Here is a 21,019-nt window from a genome sequence, read left to right on the forward strand (position 1 = left end):
TTCTTTATTCAACTCCTTCATTGCCATCTTCACCCTTTTGTGTTTCCGACTAACCTGATACATTTTAGTCATTGAAATATCCACATTCCATGCCCTTCTAACCCTCTCTTCAAATTGAGCAGATGATCTCCACATTGATTGTGTAGTATTTAAATGGTTTTATGCCATTTAAATTTTCAGGATACACTACTAACATGGTTGGAGAGTGATCAAATTCACCCTCATTTTGAAAGCACACTTCTGCAGTAGGATATCATGCTTGCCAAGCTATATTAGCTAGCACTCTATCCAACTTAGAGAATACTCTAGCCATTCCTTGTTGTTTATTGTTCCATGTATAAAAGTTCCCTAAACTTTTAACATCTTCCATTGAACAATACATCATACACTCTCTCATATCTCTCATTTCAACCCCCTTACATGAGACCCTATTCTTTCCCCAACATTCATTACACTGTTAAAATCTCCACACAAAATCCAAGGATCATCTGTATTCAAGTCTCTCAAATCATTCCACAAATCCATCCTTCTATTTATTTCATTAAATGCATAAATGAAAATGCATCTTCATGTCTACTAAATCCGGGCATATTGAAGCTTATCCCGATTTCTAGTAGGTTCAACTCTCTTAATTGGATTTCCTAGTTGAAATGCAATTTTATGAAGTGATTTCTCACCCCAATACTTCAAATTCAGCTTTAGTTGCACCCAAATAGGCAGACTTTTCGATTCATTTCAAAATCCATCTCAAAAATCCAAGAATTCACAATCAATGTTTTCTTGTCAAAGAAGTAATGTCCCTCCATTACTCTATCTCTAGACTCCATAGATGTAAATCTTATCAATAACATACCCCTCTTAACCAAGGTAACTTTATCCACATATAAATTCTTCCAGATTCTACGCATAAAGCCCTCCATTACTTGTATTAGGGGATTAGAGCTGACAATATAGAGGAATTCCAAAAGTCAATTTCATCTTGTATATCCTCCATTTCAATATGAACCGTTTCTATTGGAATTGGATTCACGTCTACATTCGCAATAGAAATCTCCTCAACCACATCATCCACATCAGATTCATGCTCATTCTCAATATCATTCACTTCAATTTCATCATTGACATCAAAATTATCAACTTGTTGCAGAATAGGAACGTGATTACCTGATTGCACCTTATCTCCTGATTAAAATATCTTCCTAGCACTGTCATGAATGGATTGGAGCCATTCATTGAATGTATGCTTGACATCAGATTGTTGTTTCAGCTGATTCAATGAAGATTTTGGCGTGAGAATCTCCTCCAATCCAGAATCTATCGCCTCAATACCCATTATCTAATCCATTGATCGAGTTTGTAACGCTTGAGAATCCGATAAATGTCCCTTACTCTTTTCCTTCTGTTTTCCATGGTTGCCACCTTGAGTTTTCCCCTCACATTGTCTTTCCATGGCGACGGTGCACGATAAGCTATCGTGCACTGAGAAAAAACTTGGAGAGAAGGCAACTCAAGTTAATCTATGGTTCATTGACCATTAATGGAGTCATGACGGAAAAATCTACATTGGATAAGTACCTATATTGTCTCTACAATTTTTCAATATGCAATTAGGTTTATGAGTTTTCGTTTAAAGATTTGTTGATGACTTCTCTCTATTTCAATATATTTTTCAGTAAGATCCTTATGATAAGGTAGCTAAATACTCAGAACAAATACACGCCTACAATTTGGCGACTTCACTTGGGAGGATTTTTTTTTTAAATGAGTGGATGAAAATTGAAAAATACTACTCATTCTCTTTTTATGCTTTTGAATGATAGTTTTGCATATGCATGGCCACTGTTTAAGCCACTATAAGGACAATCTTTATTACCTCATTAGCGCATGTTCAATGCGTGAGGCGACCCCAAGGGGGTTTGTGCTTTGTCCTTCTGAAAGCTTCCTGAGCGATAGTGTCGGATCTTAGACATAAGCAAACCTACCCAACCATGACATTGTTATCTTGTTCGTGACTTGAAAAGGTACAAAGCGTGGTATCAATCTGTTAGTTATGGACCCTTTTCAGCTTTAACCTAAACCCGAAACGTAGAATTAGACTTTAAGTTGAGAACTTTTGCATATATGTTATAGGACATTTGGTTGTGATTGTGATTTTTGTCTACTATTAACTTGTCTAAACGTTGATGTGTATTGCACATAAAATCGCGTCTAAAACGATCGTCAAAATTGACCAAACCTTCATTGAATTGTCAAATTGCATGCCACGGGCAGTGCCTCCAGAACCCTTGTGCCGTACGCATCAGCTTCGCACCGAGCGTACATTGATGTGTGGCGCGCAGACTCCATGTCTCATGCTATTGCTGATTTGGCTATCATTAAAGTCAATCGAGTATGTCAATACCGTCATAATTTATTGTTTGTCGTCGCATCCCGAAATTATGCAGAATTAGCCAAAACTTCACCTAAATCGCCAAATAGCATGCCGGAGAGCAATGCGCCAAATGCATTAGAGTACGTCTGACACATCGCTCTTGCAACACACACACAGGCATCGAGCTACGAGCCATGTTTTTGCGAGGAGCACATCTTCTGCTACTCATTTTTTGTCAATTTAGTCGTCGTAATGGTCATCTATGTATTTTTTCCGTCTAGATTTTTGTAGTGTCATGATCATTCTTAGAGTCCTTTTGTCAAAAATCAACCTCACCTAATTTTAAAAGATGAAAATGAATCTTTTCATACATATCACCTAAAATCGAGTCTAACCTAGAAAGTGCATCTAGGAAAGTGATCATGGTAAAGTTAGAGTCGTCTTGCATGTCTATATCTTGTCTTCTCATTTTATCCATTCTATCCAATAAATTTTCCCTAACATTATCATATTGCATCCATTTCAAAATCTATCTACACACCTCTTTTGTTCTATCTTTTTTGAGAACATTTATTAATCATCATCCTACCACATGTAAAAAAAATTCTTTCTCAAAAAATTAAACGATCTTTAATCATCTATTATCTTTTCCCCATTAAGATATAAACTACGCGTCTCTTTCAGAAATGAATTTTGAAAATTCTAAGTAGTGTAAATACCTCTAATCCAATCCAATCAACCCAATATCAATCCATTCACATTCATCTTAGGCCCATCTAAGTTTGAGTCCTTGCATCCATTTTCAGCCATGTGCATTATAATCCATTTGCATTCATCCTAGACCCATCTAAGTTTGAGTCCATGCATTCATACTAAGCCTACTAGCATTACAATCCACCCTTTGGCCCATATAATTAAGTCTAGTTAATCCTAAAATCTAGGCCCATTTGCATCTTTATGTAACCCTAGTGTATGTCAAGCCCATATGCGTCTCCTAGTCTATTCATGCTAGTTTATTCCAATATAAGTCAATTCTAAATCAATCCAAAACTTAGGTCCATATAGGCCCAATTCATACCCTAGGTCTAGTTTGCATCTTCATGTAAGCTCTAGTCAAGTCTTAGAAATATAAAAACCCAATTCATATCCTAGGTCTAGTTTGCATCTTTATGTAAGCCATAGTTGACTCTTAGTACTATAAAAGCCAAATTTATACCATAGGTCTAGTTTGCATCTATATGTAAGCCCTAGTTAAGTTTTTAGGCTACAAAAGCCTAATCATAGGTCTAGTTTGTATTTTTATATAAGCCCTAGTTAAATCCAATTCCAAACCATATTGGACGAAGTCCAAACTCTCAACCCATTAATCTTTTGGTCCAGTCTGTTTGCTCTAAATGTTAGTTCAAAATTTAGTCTTCCTTAAGTCCATAACGACTAAAATCCTTGAGTTTAGCAAAGCTACACCTCCTTAATTTCATAATGGCCACTTTCAAGTGTGGCCTGCTTGTTCTAAATGTAAGTTCAAAGTATAGTCTCCCTAGTGTCTAGTCTGCTCACTTTTAGGTTAAAAGTCCAGCCCCCCTTAGGTCTAGCCTACTTATTTCTAATATAAGTTTAAGTGTAGCCTTCCTTATTGCCTTGCTTGCTGACTATCCTGTAAGTCCAAAGTCTAGTCACCCTTAGGTCTAGCCTACTTATTCTAAATATAAGTTCAAAGTCTAGCCTTCCTTATTGCCTAGCGTGCTTACTCTCCCGTAAATTGAAAGTCTAATATTTCTGAACTCCACATAGGCAATCTTCTATGAGTCTGGTCTACTTACTCACCTGTAAGTTGAAAGCCTAGTATGCCCTAAGCACTAGTGGAAAAAACCCATATGATGCGATCAAAATCGAACTTATTATGTGGTTTTGGTCCGCATCAGGTGGCTCGCAGCAGGTAATAGATTAACTGCTGCGATTTTGACCCAAAACTGCAGCGTTAAATGATTAACAGTTGCGGTTGACCACCCCAAATACCATTTTTTTTGTATTTTTTCATTATTAATCAATACAAAAATAATAATATATATCAATAATCATCTTATTAAGCATATTATGCTCAATTGAAGCATAAACATAAATATTTAGATACATAAAAATAAGGTCTACATTTAAGACGTTGAAAAGTTGCACATACAACTTCACAACCAAATTATTTCCTCCATCCCATCCCAAAATGATGATCTTTATTGTCCCAAAGGAATATGGGTGGTTTAAATACATGATAGGTGAACACAATGCACACAATCAACTCACTGAAAGAATGCAGTGTACTCGGGAAAGATGCTTAGCAAACTTGAGATGAGCTCTGGAGATGGAGACTATTTTATAAGAATTCCATGATACTTCTCCAGTAATGATTGCAGATTGCAGTATTATTTGTGGTGATAAGTCGTTTTTATATATAGTTTTTAGATGCATTTAGGTTGCATTTTAGAGCATTTAGTTTCATATTTAGGTTCATTATTGCATTATATTCTTAATTAAGTTATGCTTTTGTACTTCTATTCGGTATGTTTTCTTGTTTTTGATGAATTTCAGGCATTGAGAACGTATTTGGATTATGATTAGCTAAACTTGAGGATTAGGAGCACTTGGAAAGGAGTTACAATGCATAAGGATCGTATGGATATATCATAGTACGAGTTTGAGCAAACGAAGCGGAAAATCATTAGAAGAAATGTGAAAAGAGTCATTACTCTTCTGATCATAACTTTTGATGTGATTCTTAGAATCGAGCAATTCCACCAGATTTGGAAACTAGACTTGAAGATCTTTCCAACGATAGGTGGCACGCCCCGAGGAAACTTCTAGTCAAAGAGTTATGCCTTTCGGAAGATTGCACTATTTCTGCTGGAATCTGCCACGTGTACGCGCGGATCACTAATCCGCGTATTAATGATTTATTTAAGACTTTCCTTATCTTATAAATTACTTTCCAAGTCATATTAGGTCATTGAATATATATTTAGATAGGTTTTCATTCTTTTTCTCCCCTCCCTCTCACGTTATTTTCTTAGGTTTTAGGTTTTAGTTTTCTCTCCTCTTTTTCTCTCTAGTTTTTAGTGTAAACCCTAGTTTTTATTCTTTTGCATTAATTCTTGAGTTTCATTAGTTTCTTTCATTGATTTCTTTAATTATGTTTTCTTTTATAGTTTTAGATTTCATTATTTATCTCATGATAGAGTAGTTTCTTTTATCTATGGTTAAGTTGAACCCTAGTATGATTTAATTCATGATTGTTTCTTTAAATTCTCATATTAATTGTTAATTGTTCTTGCTTAATTGATTGTGCATATTCCAATACTAGATTAGGGATAACTAGTATTGTTATAATTCCATTGTCTTCATCACAACGGGAGTTGGATTTTGACGGATTTGACTATTTGAGTATTTCAATTAAGGGCATGAAGTTCTCCACGGGGAGTAGGTAGAATGGATTGTTAGTTTCGTTGTATTTCAATTAAGGGCATGAAGATCTCCACGGGAGTGGATTAAGGTCACAATAGAATCTTGTATTAGATCCCTTATATTGTAGTTTCGTAATTTCTTATTTTCATAGTTTGTAGTTTACCATTAAATATTTGATTAAGAATTTTTCAATTTAGCTCAAATATAAGCCTTATAACCAGTCGTTGAAAGATATCAAAATAATCTTTCACTTCTAACTGGAATTACCTTCATCCGATTTGTGGTTTAAATGTTATGTCCATTTTAAGTTATGTATACAAGATTCTATTGTGCAATGTGCTCCTTTGTACGAGCGGACATGGGGCATGATGTAAGCACACCATTTATCAACGTGTAATATATTTTCATTGATTTCTTTGCCGACTCTACAACCCGTAGCCACCTTAGGTAGTCCCACCTATATTAAGAGCAAGGCAAAACAGGATGAAAGCAAATGTACTACAAAATTCAGTCAAAATTGACCGAAAATATAGCAAATTAAAATGTCACTGTGATCAAGAAGATGAAGTGAATGAAATAGAGAAAGAAAAGAAGAAGAAAGAGGGAAGAAAGAGGATCAAACCAAGCTAAAAGGAGCCCTTAAAGTGCGTTACAAACGCATTTATCAGTCTCCCCAGGTGAAACATTGGGTCGAATATAACCTTTCTGCAACAATGCCTCTATCTGTATCATTAACTCGGCCATCTTGGCTCTAAAGGTCAACATATCCCCTGTCATCTATCCTATATAAAAATCGACAGCCTCGTATAGTTGCAATAATGACAAATCCTCAGTTAATACATCTGGAGACTCATTAACGATCAGAGTTCTTCCCTTCCTCCATTACTTCCTTATGATTCTCTACTATGATGTAACCAATATATTCTGGTAGCATATTTTCATTTGTCACTTTGTTCCATTCATCCTAGCTTGACGACATACCCTGCTATATAATAGTTCTATATCTGCTTAGTGATTTCACCTAATAACATTTAATGATCTCTCGATCCTTGCTCAACCAAGACATCCTCAAAATTACATTATAATACCCCAAATCGAAACATTAAATCCAGCTGCAGCTCTGACACTACGATCTCAATTACACAATCTCTGAATAATCATTTACAACAACTCCACCTCTCTCTCAGTCATACAAGTTATAATACTGATGTTTAACAAAAACGTGTTGGAGATACATAAATGCAAAGTTTCCGAATCAACAACGCATTAGCTACAACCTTATATATATACATTGAAATTTGCCCCCCCCCCCCCCGAAACCACATCACTTGGAATCTCCTACAACTTTGGTGTGTCTTTGATTTTCCATCTTTACTTCTTAATTTTTCCCTTCCGTAAATTTCCCCCTATTCTTTCTTTCCTTCAAATTTCTTTTCCATCCGCGCTTACTCTAGAGCATAATCATATGACAACTCCAAGGTTGAATAAGATCAAATTTGCTTAAGTTTTAGTTCCTCAAAACAACACCTAGTTTCCACCTACATTTCATAAAAAAACATATGCCAAATCCATTATATACAAATTTCAATCCAATTAGTAATATCCATAATTTCAAATTACAAAATAATTTTCTTACTTCAAAACAGGTAAAAGAAACATAGAACTCATTCAAATTCAAGTTCATTTCGGTCAGACCCCATGACATAGCCAAACTACAGCACATCTTATTAGAGATATACAAGTTATTCATAAAACAAATCACAGAGTACTTGTAACCGACACATAGGCTCCAATTCTCATCTAATGAATTCTCAATCACAACCATATTGATTCTCATGATGTCTGTATTTTCAGGTTTACTGTCTCCAAACCTTAGATTTATATAACCATTATTGTGGGTTGATAATTCTCACTCCATATCGCCTTATCATACATAAATGTACCACGATTCGACTATCTATTGAAATTTATACACCACATAATTCACTTATTATCCATATCAATCTCAAATCTACAACTTATTGTAGTACTTCTCAATGTTTAAACTTAATGTCCATATTAATCCTTACTCCATACCCATTCCTTTATCAACTCAGAACACTAAATCCCTAACTCTCCATTTACGCTACTAGCCTAATGCAGAAAATAAAGCTTATTTAAATAATACTGACGTAACTACTTTGAGTTTACACACGCATATATATACTCTCTTTCCTATTCGTCCTCAAATTTTCACAACACATTTATTTATAATTACATACATAAAATAAATATTAACACAAATCTAGCTTTGGCACGATAAACTCTTTTTCACTCTGTCTTTCTCTCCACGAGTTATACGTTCATACATCGTTCCCTAGTGATATTGTTTGGTATGGTTAACCCTGCTTATGACGCTCCAGAGTGTTCTTCGTCTCGCCTTTGTCTGTAACACATCACTTCCAACCTTAATAAGCTCTTATCCTTATTTTCCATAATTACATCATAAACCTAGACAACTTCATTAGTCCTATACAATTTAACAAGCTCCATTAAACTTGACGAAACTAGCCCGTGGCTCACAAAATCATATCGGCATAAGTCCCCAGTTGCCTTTAGTGACTTCAACAAGCATCCAGATCATCTTTTAGTTCCCCGACTATGACTTAGCACCTAGCTAGCATGGTCCACCGCATCATCTATCATTTATCGACAACATATTAAGTGTTATTCCTCCTTATGTAAGCATGTTCTCTCTTTTACTTTCACGTAATATGCTCGGAACTGTCTACAATAAAATCTCATAACATTGACATACAAATTCATACATATAAATTCACATAGCATACACATAATCACACACAGATGTTTTGAAAACTTTTATGTATATATGAAATTAGTTTTAATTTCCCATCTCTAACGAAAATCTTATATATGCCCTTTACTTATTATTTCAAAAACTTATAATCTAAAAATACTTAATTTTGGATTTCAAAAACCTTTTCCATGATACCACTTGTAGCAGTCCGCTCCAAATAGCAGCTTAACTAAGACCTATCAATGATAACTACGGTGTTAAGCTGCTATTTGCAGTGGGTTGTTAAATGATGTAGGTAGGAAGGAGGTGTAGCTATGGAGGTTGGAGGAGAGAGGCATGGTTTGAGAGGATGAAGAGTGGGAGAATATGAAAAGAAGTGAGAAAATAAAAGAAAAGGGTTGGTTTTATAAACGAAGGCTCGATTCGGTGAGAAAAAGCATACGCCTGATTGTAAGTTACCAAAACCCTATTTATAGTCTTTGCAAAACTGGCTATAAAAGTATCGGAAAATAGTCAACACGAAAATCCGACTAGTCAACCGGGGTAACTCGCCCGGTCGAGCGACACCTTAAATGAACTAAGTTGGACATCCGCCCGGTCGGGAGCGCAAGCAGTTTTGAAGCTTTCTTTGCGCGGTTGGTCGGGCACACAACACACTAGCAAACTCACCATGTCTGGTCGTGCCAAACTGCCTGACGGGCGAGATTTTTTCTTCAGCTTCTTATGTGAATTCTTCTTCCAAACTACTTGACTTGCTCCCCGGATATGCTATGGGATATGTGTGATCATCGAACTTTCGTTCCATGGCTAGATTATGGCATAAAACACATTGTCTGCACAATAAAGCATAGAGGAACAAAACCAAGCCAAGCCCAACCACATCAAATTACACAAATATGAGCTTAAAAGAGCTCAAAATAGTACTCAATGTTAAGACCGAAATTGGGGCTCAAAACTCTATATAAAATAGACACATCAAAAACCGCGTTATATAAAAAAGATGTACAGATCACAACTGCATTTGGTGCATCACTCTGCGTGTGGCGCAGCACTTTGCATCTGGTGTACTCGTGTGGATTGCACTCGTCGTAATGCGGTGCGTGGCACGCATGGCCCATGCATGTGACACACAGCTTTACGTGCCGCACAATCTTTTGCGTGACGCACCGTGTTTTTTTAAGCTTAAATTCTCTCTATAAATAGCCTAATGATTTCCTGATTTCAGACACCCTTTTGACACCTGAATACTTGCGATCTCTCAAGGTGAAAACACTCTCATACTCTCATACTTCTATAGTACTCAAACACATAAACACATACTTTCAATTTGGACGATGCTTCACAAGTTTTCGTTAAAAAGAGTCACGATTGCTCCTTCCAAAGGTTGATATTCCCTCAGACCTAAGCCAACAATTATATTCATGCGGACCCTTAAATCTTTCTTTCTTATTTATGTTATTGAAGTTACTAACGATCTTTTCGTGATGTAGATCTTTACCAAAAATTCGTTATTCTATACATTTTAAATATTTACTCTTTTAATTCTTATCATTTTATTTGCTACAAGGAAAATTTTACGCATTGATCAAAAGTAAGAAATCACATTATATGATTTTGAGGTGAATAGTGCAATTCTTCTTAGAAAATAGAACTTTAAACATGTTTGTTACACTCCACTATGTAATATATTATGAGGACAACGATATATGGAAAATCACTATATACTTCTTTGTGGCCCGTTAAGAGTGTTAACATAATGAGTTGTGTATATCTACAAGAAAAGCATTATATTTACTATCAAAAAAAGCATTATATTTATGTATATGATAATAGAAAGCAAATCTTAAATATATATACATAAATGATTATGGAAATCTATGAAGAAAATACGATATTTAGGTGTTGAGATGTGGACCTCTCATAACCTTTTTGCCACCCTTTCAAATAGGACCTACAAAAATTTCATTCAACACGAACACGATGGATAAGTAGGATAATTTCATAAACAAAGTTGATAGTTTATATGGATATCTATGAAGAAAAGTAGGTGTTGAGATGTGAACCACTAATGACCATGTTGGTAGCCTCTCAAATAAGACCTACAAAAATTTCGTATAATACGATGGGATAAATGGGATCGTGTATAGTCAGAGTTAATAGTTTGTACCTAGCTATCATATTTGGCAGAAGTAAACAATGTCACAAATTGGAAATGAATATCACAATAAACAAATAAACCCAATTAAGAAGATTTAGGGCTATGGATCCATATATTTATAATTAATGATCTATCATAGAACATACAACGACCATTCGGTCCGTCTAAGATCTAGAGTATTTCACGATTATCCACACCCTCAATACTGACCATGAAATTCTTGTATTTAAGGTCATTGTTTCAAATTTAAGTGTACTCTTATGAATTACTATCTCAAGTTATTACCTGTTATAAGCATAGATTTTATTCGGACCATATGAATTATTTGCAAAATCAACATGAAGACCTGATAAATACTTAAACAGTAACATCATTGACTAATTAATCACATTAAATTTATTGAACATATCTATTCTTTACACTTTGTACATATCACCTTGCCACAACACAAAACTTGGGCAATCAATGTTGAAGTGTGATTCCCTTTACCTTCTTCCACCCCTTAACAAGAGATGATTTGCTAAAACCTATCTTTAAACATCAATATGCATGTATAAGTATAACTACAAAAAAAAATCAATAATGAGATTCCCCCCACATTTCTGAAAAATACCCTTGACACTTGCCTAGGCCATTTGCACCAGAAACATCAGGTTGAGCCCTTATGATCTTTACTCTGTTACCAGGATTACTCGGAGAAGAAGACGCGCCGCGCTTTAGGTTATGGCGGTATTCTAACACAATCTGTTCAAGTACTTCAACCTCAAACATATTCATCTTGATTTTTGGGTTCATCTTGTCTCTTACATATGCAAATGCAAGTTGGTCCCTATGATTATAAGCATCTAACTCATTGAACATGAGGCATGAGAATATATTGTTTCCAACTCCATGCTTTCGCAAAATCAATGCAGTATCAGGCACATCTGCAGCCAAGTTCATTTTTCATTTAGTAGTGCTAAAACAACATCGTAATACAAGTATTACAATAACTCCTCTTGTGGTTACATGAAACATCTTAAAGAGAAGTACTGCTAATACATGCTAATGACATGTGAAAGCTAACCAATTTATTGTACGTGAAAGTGTTAAAATTGTGTAGATCGGTTTTTACTGCATCCATGTTTAATTACTTGCAAAGTTTGCTTTTTTTTTTTTTTTTTTTACTGTCTACGATGCACAAGTTTGTCCAACAATTTTTCTTTCCAGACCTATAACGAGTTCTCCACATGATTGTAGTGTATCTCATCTCGACCTAATATATAATATAGAGGTAGAAAGGAATTAAAAGGTTTATATAGTACCATTCTTATATCGTAAATAGAGTAGGCTAAGGTGCCAAATAACAAATCTAAGGTATTCTAACAAGGTGACTTTTGTAATTGGGTAGTAAAATATGGAAAGTGAAACATGGGAAGCATAAAGTATTCAATTGCTATAACCAAATTGTCCAATAAGTGGATAACAGTACCAAAAAGTGTGTAATTGGTACAAACATAATGTGCATGTATCCGAAGTTAACGTACATCGGTTGCAATTTAACAACCCTTGCATTGATCAAAGTCAGCAACCACCTCAAAATTCAAAACACTGTAAATAATAAACACTAGTTTTTAGGCTTGGATTATGCCTCGTATGATTATAATATTTATTTATTAACATTTTACTTTATAAATATAAAGTCAAATATTACTTGGTTTAGTCTTTAGGACTTCAGTGTATAAGCTTGAGGTCATGGGATCAAATGTTATAAGATGCATTTTCTATTTTTTTTAATTGTATGTGTGGTTATATAAAATAAACACTATAAAGAATAGCGTCATATAACATAGTTCCTTACTTAGAAATGTCTTTTAATATATTAATATAGATTCTTAATTTGGCAGTATACCAATTTCCTCACAATGATTTAGTCTTTAGGTGTTTTCAAGCTTCAAAACGTTGCCTTATCAAATTTTGGGGAAAAAATCTAAAAAGTTCATCAAATGATTGATTCTGCTGCCCTTCCTCTATTTTCATATGTGATCATTTTAAAGAAGTGTTCTCGTTTACTAATCAGTATTCAGAGAGACATATTCAAAGAATGTGTGGTTCCACAGATTTGGCTGTGGGTTCAAAGATTGAAATAGACATGCATTTCTCTAGAGAAAAAGGTCAACGAGTTAAAAAGGGAAAAAGAATACACAGGAGATGTACTTGGCTCCTTGCCCAGGTCCTTGGGCCCTCAAGAATTTGACTCTCCACACTATTCAAATCATATTCGAACATTTTTCTAACTGCGGTATTTGTTAGCGTACAACTTTAACTAATAAAATATTAAAGATTTTTTTGTCAGAAAAGACCAAATAAATGGGTATTTTATAGTGAAAGATCAAATGAGTATAATTTTTTTCTTATTTAAAACCATACTTCAACTTTCTGACAAAAATAAAAAAAAATCAATTTTACGGAGTTGACTTCTTGTATTACTTCTTTTTTTGTCGCTTTTTTTCATAAAATTCCACCTTTTCTTTTCATGGACTTCTTTTACCACTCAATATAGCATCACAAAGTGGTAATGGATGATGATGAAATTTTATAATGATATTGGAATATTTCAAGAATGGATCAAACAAGCATTGTCATACACATTGACATAGTTTAGTTCCAAAAATTTAAAATTTATTATCATTGGTATTCATTACCACCATATATTACTGTCTATAAAATGAAAAGTTATAATGTCTACATGTATAGATCCCTCAATCTCCCTCTTTCTTTTCGTGTAAGGAGTCATTTGCTTCAAAATATTGAATGAAAAGGGAATGATCACAAATAGAGGAAGGAAATGGTAACAAAAAATCAAAAATGGTTATCTTTATTGTGTGTTTGGTTCAAATTAGGGAATGAAAATGATTGGTAACTATTACCACCAATTAACAAATTAGGAGGGGAAAGCAGAAGGTAACAAATTGGAGAAATTCATTACCATCAAGTAATGGTAATGGATTAATAAGAGGTTAAACCAAATAAGAAGAAAGGAAATTGATAATTGATTATGTGTCTTAGAGCCTAAAAATAGTGAGCCAAACGACCCCTAAATCGTTTAATTCAAACACAAAGTTGGATCGCTGCAGCAATGTATAAAAGATCTGTCACGAATACTATATATTTAAGAAAATCTACGATAAAGAAGTAGATACTACAGCTTACGTAACACCAGAACAGTACTAGGAATATTTATTAAGTAGGACAAAGACTTAACTATGATTAGAACAATCATCCATACTAATCTTGATGTATCTCAATGTGAATGCACATGCAGGTTTGGTAGACAGGTCCTACACTAATAGTAATACAATATATGCAACTTGCAAGTCATGGATACTGCTTCTATGCCAATTCATTTAACGGGAAAAGGGATTTTAAACTTGATTTATAAGCTACAAGTGATCACTAATACTCTTTTTACGTGCTAAATTTTCATTGCTTTTGCCACAACTCAAGTACGCTTTCATTAAACTTGTTTATTTCCTAAATGTTAAAAAGAAAAGCCGAAATCAACTGTTTAAGTAATCTACACTTTTCCAAGAATTGTAGCAATATCACACTTTTCCAAGAATTTAAGCAATACGAACTTACAGAGTACAATATCAACGGATAATTCTACACCTTTTTTTTTTTTTTACTAGTTGTTAAGGAGAAGGATCTTACTTGACTGGGAAATCGCACAAAGTTAACTTGATCCCAACTTCATATATAGGCAAAGTTCTTTGGAAGAGGGGAAAATGACAATTAAGTGAATCTAATAGGTTTGATCTGACAAGCTTACGGTTGTGCTATACGAACCTCATCAATATAACAAACTTTGCTTAGAAACCAATATACGCAACACACTTTTCTAAAAGAGTAGTGAAAAAACGCTCATTGTGAGTAGGCAATTTGTCCATTCACAGAATTAAACAAGATTGATTTGACAATAACAAGTGTATTAAACGCAAAAATAGGGGTTTCTATAGAAAACCAATTGCACTTTTGGGGACAAAAGATGAATGGGACACACAATTCAATGCAAATTTTTGCTTTTTGGCAAAGATCACATGTTTAATAGGGACAATAAGGTCATTCTAACATATTTACATACACAAATAGGGGTTGGTTTAACAGAAACAAGGGTTTCAAGCACACAAACAGTGGTTGGTTTATCAATAACAGGGTTTTAAACACACAAACTATAACACCCAAAATTTGGCTCCTAAATTTTCCGCTATTGTCTTTTCTTCTATAAGATGTCTCCATTTTCTCTGTTTTATCTTAACAATGGACGGAGTGTTAAACAAAAAGGGGTTCTTATAAATAAGCAAATGTACTTTTTTGAGACAAAAGGTGAACGGACACGCAAATCGATGTAATTTTTTGCTTTATGACAGATATCACATGTTTACTTTCTGACAAAAAGTTGCCATTGTGTATTTTTATTTAGTCATAAAGTTTTTGTTTTTACATAAAAGTAACTTTTGGGAAAAAAAATATTGTGAGTAAGCATGGTGGCCGCTCACAATGAGTGTTTTATCATTTCTCTTTCTCAAAGCATTTTACTGTTGACTTTTAATACTATCAATACACCCCTTCGCAGTTTTCAAAGTCTGTTAGGACATGGGAGCACAAGAAGGTCATAGTAGAGCTTATATATAAATTTCCCTGATTTACTTTTTGGATCTTCATTAAATCCTCATGCATTATATGTTGAGTTCACAATTGATCTTTAGTCCCTTTCCTGTAAAACATTTGTTTTTCGTGATTATCTTCCACTAACATTAATATGCACGAAAAGTCAACCAGTATAAGCTAAAATTACTCTCCCGGCTTAGGAGTCACAAGGATCAGTTTTTTTTAATTGTTATTATTAGGAAATTAAGTCAGTCCAAGGACTAACCCCTATAAGGCTACTAGTCTGTAGGAAAGACCAGCACATTAACTGATAAGGCATGCATAGCATGCTAAGGAAATACCCAGCATAATGATGGGGGTAAGGATCGAACCCTTGACCTCAAAAACTAAAAGGGAGCGCTCTACCCACTTGAGCTAACTCCTATCCTTATGAGTCACAAGGATCAGTGACAATTGCATAAACATGTCTTCATTTTTCGAAATTTTAACTTTGTTGGTAGATTGCTCAAAAACTATCTTAACTAAAACTTTTTTTTGATAGTATCTTAACTAAAACTTATTAAAATTTTGTTGTTAGATTTCAGAGGGGTAGATGAGGGTGTGCAAGGAGCTCAACAGCACAGGGCCCCCAAAATTATAAAGGCCCCAAAATATATTATTTCGAAAATTTTACTTCATATTTGAAAAAATCATCCCTTGTTTCCCACCCTTAATGAATTTTTTAATGATTTATCTTTAGATTTTGAACTTTCCATCTTTAGAACTCTAACCTTCTATCTTTATTTTCTATAAATTAGGGCCCAATTTTCATATTAGAACCAGGGCCGCAAAATCTTCAAGACGGCCCTGTTAGATTTGTATATTGACTACTTTCATAAGATCATCTTAACATAACTTCAATCATAATGATTCAAGAGGAATTTACTGTGATACTCGACATCATTTTATTAGTAGTAGTAGTAGTAGGAAAACCTGATATGTAAGGGAGCTTGCTTGATGACCAAGGACGTAACCCGTTTTCGCAGTAAGTCTCCATTTGCATCTTTATTTCCTCAACATTTAACCATTTCCTCCACCTTGTAGTTGCCATTGCTTCTTCCATGGTATGTGTGAAAAAAGGATGCCTTGAAATGGCCATATCTACACCTTCCTTGGTAAGAAGAGAATGAATCAAAAGCAAAGGATCAACCACAAGTTGCAATTTAGCATCCACCCAAATGCTGTATTTTGCATTAGGGAAAAGCCTATGAACTAAGTACTTTGGTATCACGCCGTTCATAGCCGGGTTTTTGTACAGCCCCTCAGTTGAGACATTGACTAGCCTCCATACACCAATCTTGTATTCGTTCGATTCGAGTGAAATTAAGTTGTGATTAAGTAGCCCTTTCAAAGTAGCATCATCTACAAACATGAAGAAACAGGTGATGTCTAGTGTCTTAGAACCAAGCCCTTTTGGTTGCCTGATTTTATCATGATCACCAAAAATAGCTGAAACAACTACCACTTCTTTGCAGCCTTCCATTTCAGCTCGATCTGAAATCGAAATCCATAAAACATAAACATGTTATACAATCTCTATAATGAAATCAAGTTATCTGACTTAGGGTGCGCTGTCTTCACTTCAACATAAGGCGAAATCAGTACTTTTCATCGGGTCTGATCAGTTAGTTCAAATAAGTTCAGGTGAAGAAAACGCTCCCTTATAAAGGAAAAGGGGCTATTGAACATTTGTATTGGTTAAAATTATATACGAAGCGGAAGAAGAAACTATCATAGATTTCTAAGTGTGTACTAACCATAATCATTGACAGTAAATGGCTTGAAGAATCCACATGGGAATTCCGTCCTTTGTTGCAATTGATCAAAAAAAGAAATCCTCTTATCTATGCTAAAATTTCCACCAAAAGTAGCAGCCTTCCCTTGCATATAACTCAAAGGTAAATCAGTCCAATCTTGACAATATTGCTGGATCTCCTTGAAGACGGATGGATAATCTGACAAGAACGCCTTAATCATATCAACACTACACATAATATAAAGATTTCATCTAAAAAGTACAAAACTCAACAACAGAATTAAGGCTAATTTACCTGAGAAGAAAACAGGGGAAGAACAGGACGAACGAAACGTAGGAAGAACATGCTTGTGCTCACCATAGGAAGAAGGGTAAGTAAAAAGAGGTGATCGTATAGGATCATACGGTGCAGCACGGAAAAGCAGGCATTTGATGCTAGGGGAGATAGCTACACAAAAGGCAATCACAAGTGAAGTGAAAAGGAAGAAGCACGAAACACAAAGCCGGTTTGATCGGAGAAGGAGAGGCATCGACGAGGAGCTACAACATCAAACTCAGTCTTGGTTGCAATACTTCAAGTATTAGAATGCCTTCTTCCTATAACCAAAACAAATTTTAGAATAAGCATTTAAGAAGAAGCCTTTATAAGTAGGCTTCAGGTAAACAACTTTGGAGACATTTCAATCTTTATTGCCATTATGAAGTAAGCATATACTTATTTTACTATAAAACATGATTTTGTGTTTTCTTCAAGTACAATCAATAGGCCCACCTTCAATGATCAAAAAGAAAGTAAAAAACAGTTCTCAACTGTAGTATATACGTATATGAAATTCAAGAAAAAAAAATGATGATCAGTCTTTAAAAAAAAAATTAGAACTTGGTTATTAAGTGGGATTTGAAAAAAACAATTGTTAACACAATAATTCCAACTTTCGCCTCTCTATAACAAGATCTAATGATTTATTAGAGTCAGAAAACTCGAATTTCGACAAGATTTTGTTTCTCTATAAACTAAAAAGGCCTCCTTGAAGATTTGATTGTATCGATTGTAAAACCAAATTGGGTTTCTTATGAACAAAAAAGAATGAACAACATTTAAAATCAAGAGATTGAAAAATAATGAAGAATGAGAAAGGAGAAACCTGTTTGTTTTGTTTGTTGGGAGTGGATGATAAATGGGGGTAATAGCATTAAGGGGGGGACGAGAGTGGCAGAAATTGGAGTGGTGGTGACCCAACGTGAAAGTCCCAACAATATAATTCCAGCGAATGACGAGATTATGTTTTCTTGTGATTGTGGCATTGAAAAATAATAATTTTTTTTTAAGAGAAAAAGGAGGCTCACCTGGTACCAATCAAAGTTTCAGGATAAAATAAGTACTTTTAGTTTTCTAGAAGATTTATGGGGATTTACAAAAGAAAAGTAATTATGTGAAAGTTAGTTTGGCAGAGGAAGGTCGAAGAGCTGACTAATTAAATTGTCGAAAAAATTAACACTTGTGATAATAAGATAAAAATAAGACTGGTAAGTTAGCAAGTGGTAAGGTTACATGGTGAATCGAGATGGAACTAGTAGTAGCATGTTATTAGGGTTGTTAATCGAACGAGACGATTGCGAGCAGGTGCAAATGATATTTTAACTTTTTTTGAAAGGGGTATGTATCATCAAGATACTCTTGTCATTTTTACGTTTTTCTGTATTTGTTTAAATTGAGAAAGTCGATCCATTGGGCTCGTAAATTTTTTAAAATATTCATGCACGACACTTAATCGTCCCCCTCGTGATATGTAGAATTGCACTTGAGTTGACAATCATGTAGACTCGGCCACGTCCAACTCTACTTGCAACTTGTGTTAGTACATTGCACAAAAATTAATAGAGCTTTAGATTGATTATTGCATTTTTAGAGTTTAGGATACTAAAAAACCAAATTGGCCTCAACTGTCAACACTTTAGAGGTGGCAAACGGGTTGGGTCATATTCGGATCGGGTACAGGTACGGGTGCGAGTTTAATGAATCGGGACAACATCGGTTTGGGTTTGGTCAACTCGGGTAATGAACACTTTCTTTTCTAGCAAATAAATAAAATTCAAAAGTTAATGTTTGTGAAAAATATTTCATTATTACTTTCGGGTCGGGTTCAAGTTCGGGTCATTATTTTCGAGTCGGGTTATTCGGGTTTCAGTTCTATTGAAGGTGAAATACAGGTCTCGGTTCCAGTATTTCGGATTGGGTCAGCCGGTACAAGTCTATGTTTCCAGCTATACGTCAACCGGCATGAGTCTATTTTGCCGGCTATACTCAACAACACCAACTATAGCTTGAGTACAGCCAACAGGATGACCTTAATCTAATGCAACTCGCATCATGAACTATGAGTTTGGGTGTAAGAAATTATGTAAATGGCAATAGAAGTGAAATAAATTAATATTATGTCCAACAATCTCTATTACTTCTTGCACTTAGACCCATATAGTTCATCGAAATGGCATATATCATTGGATGTGAAAATAAATAATAGATTAAGTCATTTCAGTTGTTTTATTTATTACAACCAAACCAATCGTTCATGTTGTGGGATATACCTTGCTTATAGTTCTTGCTGTGGGCTATACGCCTATACCCGCTTAAGGTCATGTTATTAGTTGCACCCAAGTTGTAGTTGGTGCCATCAAGGCCAATTTTACCTTAAAAAAAGTTCGATTTATAATAAATTAATCAAAATACTCAAGTCGAAAAAAAATTAATGCAACTAAAAAAAGCAAGTATGAAAGATTATACATAAACTAGCTTTAAAATACCTCTAAAACGAGATCCATTTGTAACATACTTCAAAGGTCATGAAGCGGGTGATAAATCTGGTCGGATTATACTTCTATAACACATTCTTTCTCTAGAAAGCTCCCCAAACCTCCCAAACCCAAAACAGCCTGCGGCCCTGCAGGCTCGCTGGTGGCTGCGGGTCGCCAGCGAGCCTGCATCCGTCTTTTCCGGTGCATTCATGTAGTCGGTCTTTTCCCCTCCCCGTTTCCTTGCGTCGAGTCTACCCCCCTCCCGTGCATCGTCACCCCCTGTTCCCCCAACCCCGCCTTCCCATCCCCCTCTTCCCAGTTGTCGCCGGTAGCCGCACCTCGCCGCCGCCGCTTTCTGCGTCCCCCTACCCCTTCCCCCACTGTAGGTTAGGTTGCTTCCCCTCCCTTTTCCCGTTTTCCCTTCTTTTTCGCGTCCCCGCTGTTTGGTAGAGCTTTTTTCCTAGGTTTCGCCTCCCCTGTGTCGAGTCTTCCCCTTCCCCTGTTCTTCGTTTCCCCCTCTCCCCTGTGTATGGTGTTAGTAGTTTTGTGCTTTAGGGTTGTTTGGTTGTGTTGCTTGTCGGGTACTCCTAGGGTGTTAGTGTTCCTAGGGTGTGGTCGTTGCCAGTTTGCTTGAATTGAAGGATTTCATCCCCGTTCCTCGTCTTCCTGTCTTTTATGAACAATCTAGTTGTTTGGTGTTTGTTTGTTTTGGGCTTCCCCCCCCCCCAGTTAGTGTCGGGCTTCCCCTTCTCCTTCCCCAAGTCAGTGTCGGGCTCCCCTTTCCCCTTACCCCTGTTAACCAGTTAGTGTCAGGTACTTTCTCAAACAGTGGTCTAAATCTCCGAATAAACGGATTGCGTTATTTTCAAGTTGTTAAAGTTATTTTCGGTGATTGGTTGTGGTCATCGAAAAGTATTAGTCAGTTGAGTCATGTTAGGTGGTTCACAGTAGTTACAGTTGAATATGTCGGCTTTTTGGAATTTGTGCTGAGGGACAAGGTGT

General features: G+C 35.4%; 1 protein-coding gene across 2 annotated transcripts; it reads right to left on the reverse strand.

Annotated features, from left to right (window-relative positions):
• Positions 1-11,149: 11,149 nt before the first annotated feature.
• Positions 11,150-18,512, reverse strand: LOC104902991 (hypothetical protein). Of its 2 annotated transcripts, XM_010690954.4 has the most exons (5): positions 18,367-18,512; positions 17,517-17,818; positions 17,223-17,420; positions 16,399-16,959; positions 11,150-11,702 (listed from the first exon to the last, which is right to left on the reverse strand). In XM_010690954.4, exons 2-5 carry the CDS (start codon positions 17,749-17,751, stop codon positions 11,353-11,355), a joined length of 1,344 nt encoding a protein of 447 aa, XP_010689256.2. In that variant the 5' UTR covers positions 17,752-17,818; positions 18,367-18,512; the 3' UTR covers positions 11,150-11,352. The 2 variants fall into 2 exon arrangements, with proteins under 2 accessions (XP_010689256.2, XP_048492625.1); XM_048636668.2 differs by lacking the exon at positions 18,367-18,512 and having other exon boundaries at positions 17,517-18,360.
• Between the last annotated feature and the right edge of the window lie 2,507 nt (positions 18,513-21,019).

Source organism: Beta vulgaris, chromosome 9 (assembly GCF_026745355.1).
Source record: "Beta vulgaris subsp. vulgaris cultivar EL10 chromosome 9, EL10.2, whole genome shotgun sequence".
Taxonomy (NCBI): domain Eukaryota; kingdom Viridiplantae; phylum Streptophyta; class Magnoliopsida; order Caryophyllales; family Amaranthaceae; genus Beta; species Beta vulgaris.

Excerpts from the sequence above, each read along its gene's own strand:
- LOC104902991 (XM_010690954.4), bottom strand. The coding sequence starts at position 17,751 with ATGCCTCTCCTTCTCCGATCAAACCGGCTTTGTGTTTCGTGCTTCTTC. Across the intron at positions 17,421-17,516 it reads TTCCCCTGTTTTCTTCTCAG|ATTATCCATCCGTCTTCAAG; the intron begins GTAAATTAGCCT and ends CGTTCTTGTCAG. Across the intron at positions 11,703-16,398 it reads CAAGCTCCCTTACATATCAG|ATGTGCCTGATACTGCATTG; the intron begins GTTTTCCTACTA and ends ACTTGGCTGCAG.